This window comes from Oncorhynchus gorbuscha, linkage group LG17 (genome assembly GCF_021184085.1).
Source record: "Oncorhynchus gorbuscha isolate QuinsamMale2020 ecotype Even-year linkage group LG17, OgorEven_v1.0, whole genome shotgun sequence".
Classification (NCBI taxonomy): Eukaryota; Metazoa; Chordata; class Actinopteri; order Salmoniformes; family Salmonidae; genus Oncorhynchus; species Oncorhynchus gorbuscha.
This window is the reverse complement of record NC_060189.1, coordinates 33867287-33881053: the sequence shown is the minus strand read 5'-3', so window position 1 is coordinate 33881053 and position 13767 is coordinate 33867287. Positions and strand designations below refer to the sequence as shown.

The window sequence follows — 13767 nt, the reverse complement described above, 5'->3', positions numbered from 1 at the left end:
CTGTTTCACTGTAAAACGTATTACAGTATATCGGGCCATGTTGTGGCTTCTTCTTACCTTGCCTCTTTCTTGTATGACTCCAGCCTCGCGTTCAGTCTCCTCGTGGCGTCGTATCAGATTCTCCACACTCTCCACATCCCAGCCACAGTCCTGGCCTTGCAGCAGATGCATCTACAATAGGAATCCCAGCAGATAGGAATTAAATACAATATGATGGGGACACACTGTCAAGACAACAAGGCTGTGTCATGACGTTGCCTTGTTGGTGAGGTTTATGACCCCCATAAATACCTTTCCCCCTTTCCTCTCTCTACTCTACAGACTTGACTTTTGGAAAAGCTAACATAGAGAGAGTCTGGTAACATCAAAAGAGTGGGGAACGGAACCATATTTCGGTAATCCAACCAGTTAAAAATATCCGTTGGTACTTAAAGAATATCATGTCAGATCAGTTGTCGTCTGAGACATTATTACTGATGATAGGATGACATAAACTGTATCTTGGAAAGTCTACACATTCTATCAGATTCACACGGAACTGTTGTGTAATTTAAATGTTTAAATATGAATCTATTTGTGAAAAGATGAAATGTCATTTTAGCATCTAAATGAGAGAATTGTTTTCATAAGTGAACTATGCTCAACTCAGTGGCCCCGACCATGTGAACAGACATTGGTTGTAAAACTATGAAACATGCCCTTCTCTCCACCATTACAAAAGCCTGTTGACGAAAAGTCAACCTTGTGTTCCCGATGACGTGAGGACTGTCCGTACATTTAAAAGGGCTAATACCAACTACAGAACTAAGCCAACCTCAGCGTGAGCTCTGGTTGCGAATGGTTGAACAACTACAACCTAACGAAATTAACATTGTGTTCCCGGTGAAGTTAGGACTGATGTCCATACAGTTAAAAGGGCGAATTTCAACGTGGAGGTGGCGATTGACACGCTGGAAGGATGAATTTCGACTATACCAGCCAGAATATAGCATGAGCTTATAGTATGGCAACTTGGTATGAACTTTGAACTCTTATTCACTAAAGAAGTGATACATCCTAGACGTTAAAGTTAACAGCAGCAGCTGTAAACGTGGGCTAGGAAAGAACGGAAAATCTCTTCAGAAAGACAGGGTACTACAACGTATCCGTTCTACCACACAACATATTCTTCAAAAGGACAAGAGGGATCTCTGCTGGGCAACCCAGCCTTCCATCTACGACTAATCTATCGAAGCGCAGCTCAGAGTAACTATTTCTTACATTTTCCTTTTCCAAAATGGGCGGTTATTTAGAATGCATAAGATTCTGTAATTACGATAGCATAGCTTCATAAGGTCCGGTAGAGACCCAATCCCTTTGTTCCTCAGTCTTCCCGCGCCTTCATTCAAACCCAACCCCTTTTCTGTGTGTAACCAGCCATCATATCGGTTCCATCCACTAGGGACGTTTTCTTGTATGACATAATTAGCAGTCAATGTATGATCCATCCTGTGTATATGCAATTCTGTGTGATTATTTAGGTATTTAATAAATAAATAAATAAACCTATTTTTTATTGCTTATTCAACTTGTTAGCCAGGGTTCTTGAAGATAACCAAGAATTTTACGACGTTCAGATGAGACTGAATAAGGTGACGATTAATAATTGGCTGCTAGGGCCTCCCGAGTGGCGCAGTGGTCTAAGACACTGCATTGCAGTGCTAGCTGTGCCACCAGAGATTCTGGGTTCGAGCCCAGGAGGCGGCGCACAATTGGCCCAGTGTCGTCCGGGTTAGGGAGGGTTTGGCCGGCAGAGATTAGGGAGGTTAGGGAGGGTTTGGCCGGCAGAGATATCCTTGGCTCATCACGCACTAGTAACTCCTGTGGTGGGCTGGGCGCAGTGCACGCTGACACGGTTGCCAGGTGTACGGTGTTTCCTCCGACACATTGGTGCGGCTGGCTTCCGGGTTGGATGGGCATTGTGTCAAGAAGCAGTTCGGCTTAGTTGGGTTGTGTTTCAGAGGACGCATGGCTCTCGACCTTCGCCTCTCCCGAGTCCATACGGGAGTTGCAGCGATGAGACAAGACTGTAACTACTACCAATTGGGGAGAAAAAAGGGGTGAAAAATAAATAATAATAATAATTGACTGCTATTGATAAAAAAAGATTAGCAGGTCTTTAGGAGTTTATTCGGAAGACAACAGCTCTATAAACATTCTTCCGTGGTGCCTCGGCATTATAGTTAATTACATTTACATGATTAGTTTAATCAGGTAATGTTAATTACAGAGAAATTACTTTAGAAAATAGCATGACAGGTGTATACTCAAATACTGTACTCTGAAACTGAGATCTGTGATATCTTCTTATGACATATGTTACAATAAGTTACAGTAAGAGACTTAATATTAAGTAGGTTTTATAGAGAAGGGTTAAGATGAAGCCATTCCAACCTTCTCATTGGCTCTCTCCCGGACTTCATCCAGTTCTCTGATGAGAGAGTGGATCACCAGCGCTGCCTCCAGCTTCTTCTTATAGCTGCTCAGGTTGCCATGGAACTTACTCCATCTGATGGAAGGTGTGGTGAAAAGAAAAGGTGTTAGAGCAGGTCCAAAAAATATATACTTATACTACAGTATTTGTACAGTACATTACAACTTTTCTGGTTGAATAAAGGCAATGGAACCTGTGAGCTGTAGAAATAGTTTTCCTCTTGAAGGACAAACATCACCACATCAACAAATTTTCTCAGTAGGTTGGGTGTCACCTGTCATTAAGCTGCTGTCTGCGCTGTTTCACTGTGGCCAGTTCGTCACTGTTCTGCCTCTCCAGCCGAGCAGCCAGGCTGTTGATGGCCTTGATGTGAGCATCGTCCACTGTGACTTCCTGAAATAAAACGCACTCAATTCAATTTTCCAATTCTCCTTCTTGATAAGTGTCACTAAACTCACCCAAAGTTCCAAGTCCAGCAGCGATGGAAAACGTTAGTACTGTAAATTCCGTATGTTCGTTCAGAAACAAACTCACCCCAGAGCCTGATCCTCTAAACTCATTCAGTTTCTTCAGCAGTTGGAGCCCATGCTCATAGTCTGTGCCAACATCCCCTATGTTTATCATCACCTCCTGAAAAATAACAGAAAACGTATAACAAATCTATGTAAAAAATCATTATTTCCATGTTTGTTTTTTATATTATCAATATGCGAGACATGCTGACAATTACTGGTATCGTGGTAGCTCCTGCATTCTACTTGGAATCCAACGTTTTGTGGTTGCATTCTCATCTAAAAAGTCTCACATTGCCATACTGCCTCCTCTTGATAGTTCCTTCATACATTGCTTTTCTAAGTGGTGTGCTCTGACAAAAGATTGTTGTTGACTGAAGCTTTACACATTTCACACTGAAACTTGCATCTGATTCAAGTGTGCAGGGACTTCTTTTCATAGCTCTTCTAAGACTCCTTCATCAATTGTTCTAGTCCATTCTTACCTTCTGTCTGATCCAGACCTCCACCTGGTCCACCTTCTGCAGAAACTCCAAGAAGTCTCTGTTGTCTTCTAGAACCTTCCCCCTGGCGGCCACCGCCAGCTTCAGCTCCTCCCAGTGTTTCTGCAGAGCTGCAACACTACGACGAACCTCCTGGGACTTAGGGTGATGCAGAGACACCAGCTCCTCACCAGCCTAGGCCAGCACAGGGGTCAGTTTGAGTCAGCTCAAACATTGATACATGAATCTCTATGACCTATTATGACTTATTATGAGACATTATAAAGGCTCATACATCCTTATAAGAAGTTGTAAAGGATTATAAGGATGAAGTGTTACTGAACTATGTACTGTAGTTATCGCTGACAAGAAACCCTCCCCAGTGTAGTTTAATAACAGCTCATACCAGCTGCACTGAGTCAATGATTCTGCTGTGGGCGAGAATCTCTGCCTCAAAGACTTGATGTTTTTGGAGCAGCTTCATCTTGGTCTGCAGGTTGCTCAGGTCCACCTTGGAGTCCTCCTGCATCTTCTGCATACGCTCTGACACCCACTCCTCAGCCTGGGCCAAAGACAGACAACATCACAACATCACTTCATCAACCACAGGCAGACCTTGGTTCAAATAGTCATTATTTTCCATAATTATTTATCTCTAAATACTCCATCTACACTTGATTGAGCTTTTCTGGTGCAAGGGAACTAAAGGACTGGTCTCGAAGTGCAAGCCCATCTGGCACTCCAGGTCAGCCAGGCTCAGCGGGTGAAAGTAGTTGAAAGAAAACAAATAGTATTTGAATGATTGATGAATAAAAGAACTAGACTGCTTCCAAGATGGCCGACCGTAGTTTTCAACGTAATCTACTCACATTCGCATACACCGTTTAGTGGTTGTTTACATCTTTCTTTTCTTTCTGGCCCGGAACCCTAGCCCCTGGATTGGAACCCATGTCTGACCACAGGCCATGTGGGGTACTGTACCTCGGCAGCATTGCGGTTGAAGATGCAGAGCAGCCTGGAGATGGCCAACTCCTCTCTGCGTTTGATTGAAAGTCCCTTAATCCTGCTTCGCCTCTCCAGGAGGGCCTTCAGCTTGCTGTGGATGTGGCCGGCTTTCTCACGACTGAAGTCTTCCTTCTTCAGTCTCTCAGCAAGGTCCTTCAACAATGATATCTAAAGAGCAATGACAGTGCTGTGGTTGAACAGGCTGAGACACATACACAGAACACTTGACAGTGTATGTTATATCATAGATGATTAAATTCCCATGTCTTTTTATAAAAAAAATATAAAAAAGTTTTATCCTACTGACATTTTAGGACTTTGTCAAGCAACTAGTTACCAACATTTTTTTTACCATGATTTCTGTGTTAATATGGAGGAATTAAAAATAATCTTGTCTTTTGTATACTAGTGGTGTGTGGCAGACCTTAAAATGTTGACTCAATAGTAAACTTTGTAAACCAAATTTGGCACAAACGTAACATGTAAAGTGTTGGTCCCATGTTTCATGAGCTGAAAGATCCCAGAAATGTACACAAAAAGCTTATTTCTCTCAAATGTTGTGCACAAGTTTTTTTACATCCCTGTCACTTAACATTTCTCCTTTGTCAAGATCATCCATCCACCTGACAGGTGTGGCATATCAAGAAGCTGATTAAACAGCATGATCATTACACAGGTGCACCTTGTGCTGGGGACAATAAAATGCCACTCTAAAATGTACAGTTTAGTCACATTACACAATGACACCGAGGAGTATTTCTGTCTGCAATAAAGCCCTGTTGTGAGGAAAAACTCATTCTGATTGGCTGGCTTCCCAGTCGGTGGGCCTAGGCCCACCCATGGCTGTGTCCCTGCCCAGTCACATGAAATCCATAGATTAGGGCCTAATTCATTTATTTCAATTGACTGATTTCCTTATATGAACTGTAACTCAGTAAAATCATTGAAATTGTTGCATGCTGCGTTTAAAGATATGGAGCAACCCCAGACTTGGCCCCTCAGGAGCGTAGCAGCCACTATAACACAATCTACATAACCAAGTTGTGGTTATCATCTTTCAGATGCAATTGGAACAGAGTTGATAGCCCATAATGTTCCAAAGTTAGAGTTAAAAGTGTGATGGCACCGGCACCTATATTACCTATATAGCCAATATCAGTTGCCATTTTACGTCGTACATGTATGTCAGATTAGCTCAATCGCCACCTTTTTCAGCCTCCTAGTACCACAGAAACAACACTTTGAATGAATAACCGACAAATGTTCATAACAAGTGGCCATGGATGAAATTAATCAAAATATCTGTTGAAATCATGTAAAACATACAAACATGTCTATTTTGATACATCACATTCTGACCATAAATGTGTAATAAAACAATCTAATGCTTATTTAGGGGAATACTGCTTGACAGACAGTATCTCTCTGAAATTATTACCAATTGTATCTCTTTGAAATCATTACTAATGATCAAAAATTATCCCAGTTGGTGTTTTTAAGCCAAAATGATGTTGGCGCTTTCAGAGTTAAGGACAATAGGATAGTGCCCTTCATAAAGATGGACAGCGGAGGATTGAATTCAGACCTTGTCCTCCTGAGTGCTGAGGAGTTTCTCAAAGGCTTCATGGCGTTTTATGAGTCCCTCTGTCTCATCAACTGACGTCCCCAGATCACTGTTCTTCAGAAGGATCTGGAAGGAAAAACAAGAAGTTGGGGGCATTCAAAATATGAACATGTACTGTAGCATAGGAGAACATGTGTTTTGCTTCAAAATGGATGTAATTGCACCGTCAGAGGGGCTTGTACTGACAATGTGAGTCTTGAAACAGAGCATATATTCTTTGATTGACCAGCTTTGACCTCTGACCTCTTGGGAGTTGGTGATCTTCTCCATGCTCTCTGTGTCCCTGTAGAAGACCTGTTCCAGGTGGGTCCCCTCCAGGCCTCTCTGTTTCCTCTCCCAGTGGCCATGAAGTGAGTCCCTCTCCTCCTGTAGACCACTCAGCTTATCCTGGACCTGGTAGGAGGAAGACACCACACATTGCCAGCTTATTTAGGTACCATTTATGTAAAACCAACTCTCTCATTTTGTATGTATTCAAGCCTCAGAATGCTGGGACAGTAGACAATATTTTCACAGAAAACATTGAGACATTTACAGGAATACAGAGTGTGTATATGCTCATACAGGGTGTGTATTCAATGTGTGTAATTCTGCTGCAACTGAATTGTGTTTCTGTGGCAATAAAGATCTCTTAAATTGAATACCTCTCTTGCGTTGTGTCTGTCCTGCACCTGCAGCTCCTGCCCCATGGCCACTGCCTGGTCGTATGTCTCCTCCCGGGCCACGATCTCAGCCCACAGCTGCTGGTGCTGGGCCAGGTGCAGGTCACAGGTGGCCACGTCTCTAATAGACTCCTCCGCTGTCATCACATTCAGCACCTGGGCACACCACAGAGCATAGTCCTGGACCTAGAACACCAAAATAGATTGACGTTAAAACCAACATGCAATACATACATTATGTAATATCCAAATCAATCAGTGTAACAAGAACTAGGAAACTCTTAATGCTGATTTCCTAGACTCAAATGAAGTCTACCCTGGACTAAAAAGCACGTTCAATGTAGAATCGCCATTGACAATGCTTATTAGTCCTGGTAAAGGCTCAGAGAGAGAGTTTGCAAATGGAAATGGTGTTTCTAATGGTTAATATAGAGTCAGTTACCGTGTTGAGGAAGAGGTAGCGCTGGCGTGCCCGTTTGAGGTCTCCCTCCCTCTGGTCCATGTGGAGGCGCAGCTTCTCCCAGTGCTCCACCACCTTCTGTTGTTGATCCTGCAGGAGAACCCTCATCTCTGGGGAGCACAGGTCCAGGGTGGAGTCTGCCATATCCAGCAACTCCTGGAGCTAAGAACAACCCATATGACAGGAAGATTCATAGATGGACAATGAAGACATGCAGGCAACCCCCACAACTGGCCTGGATGGTAATTTGAGTGACCTGTGCGCCACAAGATTGTGTTAGCCCGCTGGGCAAGTCTAAGGCAAGGTTACTTATCATACAAGCGTGGCTCACAAAACCACCTCCATTACAGTAACCACTGAGTGAAATATCCTCAAAGAACAGCTTAGAAAGCCCTAGCTCAATCATTAGATCAAGAAAATGGAAGAGTAAGTGACAGTTTTATACAATCTGTTGTATAATACAGGGCAAAAACAAATCGGAATTCTGGGTGAACGGATTATCATTGATTGTATTGTTGCTAAAGCGAGTCATTAAGAACATTTGTTCACAAAAGTTGTGGGTAAACTATTGATGTGTTGTGTTCAGTACCTGCTGCTCGTTCCCTGCTAGCACGTGGACTAGAGCCTCGTGTTTACGAAGCTGCAAAAGCACCCCTCGCAGGTCCCTGGCGATGTCATCAGGAATGCTCTTGTACCTCTCCTGTGGTGGTTGGAGAGAGAGCGAGAGGGATGGAGAGAGGGACACAGACAGAGCATGAATCACACAAACTCAATAATAATTTATCAGCATGCATTTGCTAAGCAGTAGTGACCTTTATTTGCATTACACATCATTCAATTTTACCCTCACATTTAAATTACACGGTGTTCTTTCAGTGAGCATTACACAGCTGATTGTTTGTCTGAGTCAGATCAGTGCCTTAAATTAAGTTGACGTCCTGACACCACACGGATAAGGAGCACAGTAAACATTGTAGGTCAAGACTGATAATTTTACACAGAGATGAACTCTATATGAACTCTGAGCAACACTGAGCCTCTCAGCAAGGCACTGAGCTATTATACACTACCGTTCAAACGTTTGGGGTCACTTAGAAATATCCGAGTTTTTGAAAGAAAAACACAATTTTTGTCCATTAAATTGATCAGAAATACAGTGTAAACATTGTTAATGTTGTAAATGACTATTGTAGCTGGAATTGGCACTTTTTTTAATGGAATATCTACATAGGCCTAGAGGCCCATTATCAGCAACCATCACTCCTGTGTTCCAATGGCACGTTGTGTTAGCTAATCCAAGTTTATCATTTTAAAAGGCTAAGTGATCATTAGAAAACCCTTTTGCTATTGTGTTAGCACAGCTGAAAACTGTTATCCTGATTAAAGAAGCAGTAAAACTGGCCTTCCTTAGACTAGTTGAGTATCTGGAGCATCAGCATTTGCGGGCTGAATTACAGGCTCAAAATGGCCAGAAACAAAGAACTTTCTCCTGAAACTCATCAGTCTATTCTTGTTCTGAGAAACGAAGGCTATTCCATGCGATAAAAAAGCCATATCTCAGCCAATTTCAAAGAAAAGATTAAGATGGGCAAAAGAACACAGACACAGGAAGATTGGAAAAAAGTTCTATGGACAGACAAATCTAAGTTTGAGGTGTTCAGATCACAAAGAAGAACATTCGCGAGACGCAGAAAAAATGAAAAGATGCTGAAGGAGTGCTTGACGCCATCTGTCAAGCATGGTGGAGGCAATGTGATGGTCCGTGGGTGCTTTGGTGGTGGTAAAGTGGGGGATTTGTACAGGGTAAAAGGGATCTTGAAGAAGGAATGCTACCACTCCATTTTGCAACGCCATGCCATACCCTGTGGACGGCACTCAGTTGGAGCCAATTTCCTCCTACAACAGGACAATGACCCAAAGCACAGCTCCAAACTATGCAACTATTTAGGGAAGAAGCAGTCAGCTGGTATTCTGTCTTTAATGGAGTGGCCAGCACAGTCACCGGATCTCAACCCTATTGAGCTGTTGTTGGAGCAGCTTGACCGTATGGTACGTAAGAAGTGCCCATCAAGCCAATCCAAGTTGTGGGAGGTGCTTCAGGATGCATGGGGTGAAATCTCTTCAGATTACCTCAAGAAATTGACAACTAGAATGCCAAAAGGTCTGCAAGGATTTAATTGCTGCAAGCGGAGGATTCTTTGACGAAAGCAACGTTTGAAGGACACAATTATTATTTCAATTCAAATTCATTATTTATAACCATGTCAATGTATTGACGATATTTCCTATTAATTTTGCAACTCATGTTTTCATGGAAAACATTGACATTTCTAAGTGACCCTACATTTTTGAACGGTAGAGTATTCATTTGATTGAACCTTTATTTAACTAGACAAGTCAGTTAAGAACAAATTCTTATTTACAATAACGGCCTACACCGGCCAAACCCGGACGACGCTGGGCTATTTGTGCACCGCCCTATGGGACTACCAATCACAGCCGGTTGTGATGCAGCCTGGATTCGAACCAGGGTGTCTGTAGTGACGCCTCTAGCACTGAGATGCAGTGCCTTAGACCACTGCGCCGCTCACGAGCCCTACTTTCAAGACCATTTCTAATTCATCCAAAATATACTTTTTTAAATTTTATTTAAACTGTACCTCAATATGTCCTAAGGCATCGGTGAGATCTCTGTAAAACTTGTGACACTCCTCGGCTTTGAGTAAACGGTCTTTGCGGTCTTTGGCCAAGTCCTGCAGTTCCTTCCATGACAATCTATCAAACAGGAGGGAAACGAGACAAAAACAACCGACTCAGGTCCTCAGGTAAGATCTCTTTAACATGACTTTCATCCCAGTAGACATAGCTGCTTGAAATGACATCATCATTGCAACAAGTTAAGAAGCATGTAATGATGTCATTTCAACCAGATTTGAGTTGTATTTCGTCCTTTGAATGTGGATACATGCATTGTTAATTTGTACAGTGGACTGGTAGTGTGAGCAATGAAGAGTATCGATTAGGTGCCCATACCTGAGCTGATGTTGTGTATCCCTGATGGTGGAAGCTTGAGGGTGCTTATGTTGAATGAGACTATCAGCAAACTCTTTGCAACTCCGCATCCTATCAAAACCCACATCCAAATTCTTCAGGAAGGCCTCAAATTTACCATTCAGTAGCTATCATGGGAAATCAAGAACATTTGTTAACATTTTGTTTTCAATGACAAATGCCACATTTTGGAAGAAATAGGCATTAGTCACGCTCACAATCTGGATAATATTTTCCAACGGAACATTTTGGAGATCTGTGCAAATATATACTGTATAGACAGTAGTGGTAGATGGTATTTCTCACCACTACATGTTCATAGTCATTTCCGTAGTCCTCAGAGGAGGCTATCTGTCTCTGCTGTGTGATCCAGTCGTCCAGCTCTGAAGACTCCCGTCTGAACTCATGGAGGTGGAGAGCCTCCCTCAGCTTTTGGCCCCTAAGAGAAGGTAGACAACTCCACTGTTACACACAAGACCCATAACATATGTCTCCTCGTGGTGCCTGTTGTTTGTTGTTTGGGGGGGGGGGCATCAAACCATGATCTCATGGCATCTTTGTATCAAATGTCATGTGTTTGATTGCTTGAGCTCACCTGACTTGGGCTTGGTGTTGCAGCTGGCTCATCTGACTGCTGATGCGGCTGTATGGTTTGTTGACCTCGTCCAGGTTCCACTCATGGACGGCTGACGCCACACTATCCCCCAGCTCCTCCACCTGGGCCTCCAGCACCTCCATCTGCCCCTCCACCGCCTGCAGTACACACAACAGAGACAGCAGCATTACACAATCCATGCTCCTCATCGTGCAGCTGCATTAGACACCATGCTCCTCACAGTGCAGCTGCATCAGACACCATGCTCCTCAAGGTGCAGCTGCATTAGAGACCATGCTCCTCACAATGCAGATGCATTAGACACCATGCTCCTCACCGTGCAGATGCATTGGACACCATGCTCCTCAAGGTGCAGCTGCATTAGACACCATGCTCCTCATGGTGCAGCTGCATTAGACACCATGCTCCTCAAGGTGCAGATGCATTAGACACCATGCTCCTCATCGTGCAGCTGCATTAGACATCATGCTCCTCATCGTGCAGCTGCATTAGACACCATGCTCCTCAAGGTGCAGATGCATTAGACACCATGCTCCTCACCGTGCAGATGCATTGGACACCATGCTCCTCAAGGTGCAGCTGCATTAGACACCATGCTCTTCACAGTGCAGATGCATTAAACACCATGCTCTTCACCGTGCAGCTGCATTAGACACCATGCTCCTCACAGTGCAGCTGCATTAGACACCATGCTCCTCACCGTGCAGCTGCATTAGACACCATGCTCCTCACCGTGCAGCTGCATTAGACACCATGCTCCTCACCGTGCAGCTGCATTAGACACCATGCTCCTCACCGTGCAGCTGCATTAGACACCATGCTCCTCACCGTGCAGATGCATTAGACACCATGCTCCTCACCGTGCAGATGCATTAGACACCATGCTCCTCACCGTGCAGATGCATTAGACACCATGCTCCTCACCGTGCAGCTGCATTAGACACCATGCTCCTCACCGTGCAGATGCATTAGACACCATGCTCCTCACCGTGCAGCTGCATTAGACACCATGCTCCTCACCGTCAGATGCCACCATGCTGCAGCTGCATTAGACACCATGCTCCTCACCGTGCAGCTGCATTAGACACCATGCTCCTCACCGTGCAGATGCATTAGACACCATGCTCCTCACCGTGCAGCTGCATTAGACACCATGCTCCTCACCGTGCAGATGCATTAGACACCATGCTCCTCACCGTGCAGCTCCTCACCCTCATGCAGCTGCATTAGACACCATGCTCCTCACCGTGCAGATGCATTAGACACCATGCTCCTCACCGTGCAGCTGCATTAGACACCATGCTCCTCACCGTGCAGATGCATTAGACACCATGCTCCTCACCGTGCAGATGCATTAGACACCATGCTCCTCACCGTGCAGATGCATTAGACACCATGCTCCTCACCGTGCAGATGCATTAGACACCATGCTCCTCACCGTGCAGCTGCATTAGACACCATGCTCCTCACCGTGCAGCTGCATTAGACACCATGCTCCTCACCGTGCAGATGCATTAGACACCATGCTCCTCACCGTGCAGATGCATTAGACAGTGGTCCCTAGATTTGTAGATGCTTTAACCAACTCCTCTGATTATCACAGCATACTATGGCCATTCAGCAGATGGCTTTATCCATAACAACTATATCCAAACAACAGAACTGTTGACAGTGACGTATAGTTTGAATAAAGCCAGTTAAACACAAGAGAACAGGAGAATGGGGTTACAGTACCTGATGTTGCTTGATAAGGCTCTGGGTGGCTAGATCGTTTTTGCCGTACTCATCAGTGCTGACCAAAGCTAGAGTCTCAGAAAGACGGGTTTCCAGCTCCGCACAGTCAAGCAAGATCTAGGAGCAAAAGAGTACAGTGATGAGGTATAATGATTATTGTCCTTCAGAGGTACAGTCTAAAAGAAATGTGAGAATGTCTAGATGCTTTTTATAGTGGAGATTATAAATTGCCTGGCTGGACTGATGAGACAGTGGATTGCACCGCAAGATGGAACGGAGTAAATAGGTATTTTAACGTCACAGATTTAGTCAGTGGTAACTTGTGGAATAGACACCGGCTGGAATGCTTTGGATCCATCACAATCAGGATCCTGCTTTCCTGTTAGCCCTACCTGTTCTCTAGTGATGGCCCTGTTCAGGTGGATGGCCCTCTTGTCACAGGCTGCCTCTAGCTCCTCCCACTCTGTGGCCAGGTGTGTATTCCTCTGCTGGACTTCCTCTCCATCATATTGGCTGGACTTCTCCAAGCTCTGCCCCTTCTCCAGGACCCGGTTCAAGTGTTTACGGTGGGCGTTCACTTCTGCCTGCAGCTCCTGATCACAGAACACACATTTGATTTTTGTCAGGGACTATGCACAACACATATATTGCACCAGCTTTAACTCATTGACATCTGTCCACCCTGGGCAGGAAACAAACTAACCAAAAATACTGGATGAGAGTCACTCTGGATAAGAGAGACAAAAATGACTAGACATAAAATAAAATGTAAATCAAACTTTCTCATTATTTTCTTGTTACCAGACTGATACCTTGTGTTTCTGCATGAGGTTGATAGCCCCTGCCAGGGACTTGTCATAGTTGGTGGAGCCAGTGGATGGGTGGTGTTCAGTTATCCAGGAGAGTTCTATATCTACATCGTGATAGAAGCCAAACAGAGCCACGGACGCCTCCAGCTGGGCCCTGCGACGATCCAGAGGCTTCTGCAGCGACTTGAACCTGCATACAGAGATGACGTCTCAAAAATATCCACACGGATTATGAACAGGGGACAGATGTTTTTTTCTGACCATGTTTCCTGAACCGGAAAAACTCTGGGCCCTAGATAGAGAACTAGGTTAGCTAATTCAATGCATAAATGAATGGAT

General features: G+C 44.3%; 1 protein-coding gene across 2 annotated transcripts in view; it reads right to left on the bottom strand.

Annotated features, from left to right (window-relative positions):
- sptbn5 (spectrin, beta, non-erythrocytic 5) overlaps nt 1-13767 on the bottom strand; it is a 57043-nt gene that overhangs the window by 14598 nt on the left and 28678 nt on the right. For both annotated transcript variants that reach the window (XM_046308195.1, XM_046308196.1), the window contains 19 exons: nt 13432-13618; nt 13012-13212; nt 12620-12736; nt 10865-11022; nt 10576-10708; nt 10252-10397; nt 9879-9993; nt 7808-7918; nt 7201-7380; nt 6741-6944; nt 6340-6489; nt 6058-6162; nt 4449-4640; nt 3874-4029; nt 3471-3662; nt 3008-3103; nt 2748-2866; nt 2434-2548; nt 58-171 (listed from right to left, as the gene is read on the bottom strand). In XM_046308195.1, coding sequence (XP_046164151.1) covers nt 58-171; nt 2434-2548; nt 2748-2866; nt 3008-3103; nt 3471-3662; nt 3874-4029; nt 4449-4640; nt 6058-6162; nt 6340-6489; nt 6741-6944; nt 7201-7380; nt 7808-7918; nt 9879-9993; nt 10252-10397; nt 10576-10708; nt 10865-11022; nt 12620-12736; nt 13012-13212; nt 13432-13618 — 2791 coding nt within the window. The remainder of the gene's footprint in view (nt 1-57; nt 172-2433; nt 2549-2747; nt 2867-3007; nt 3104-3470; nt 3663-3873; nt 4030-4448; nt 4641-6057; nt 6163-6339; nt 6490-6740; nt 6945-7200; nt 7381-7807; nt 7919-9878; nt 9994-10251; nt 10398-10575; nt 10709-10864; nt 11023-12619; nt 12737-13011; nt 13213-13431; nt 13619-13767) is intronic.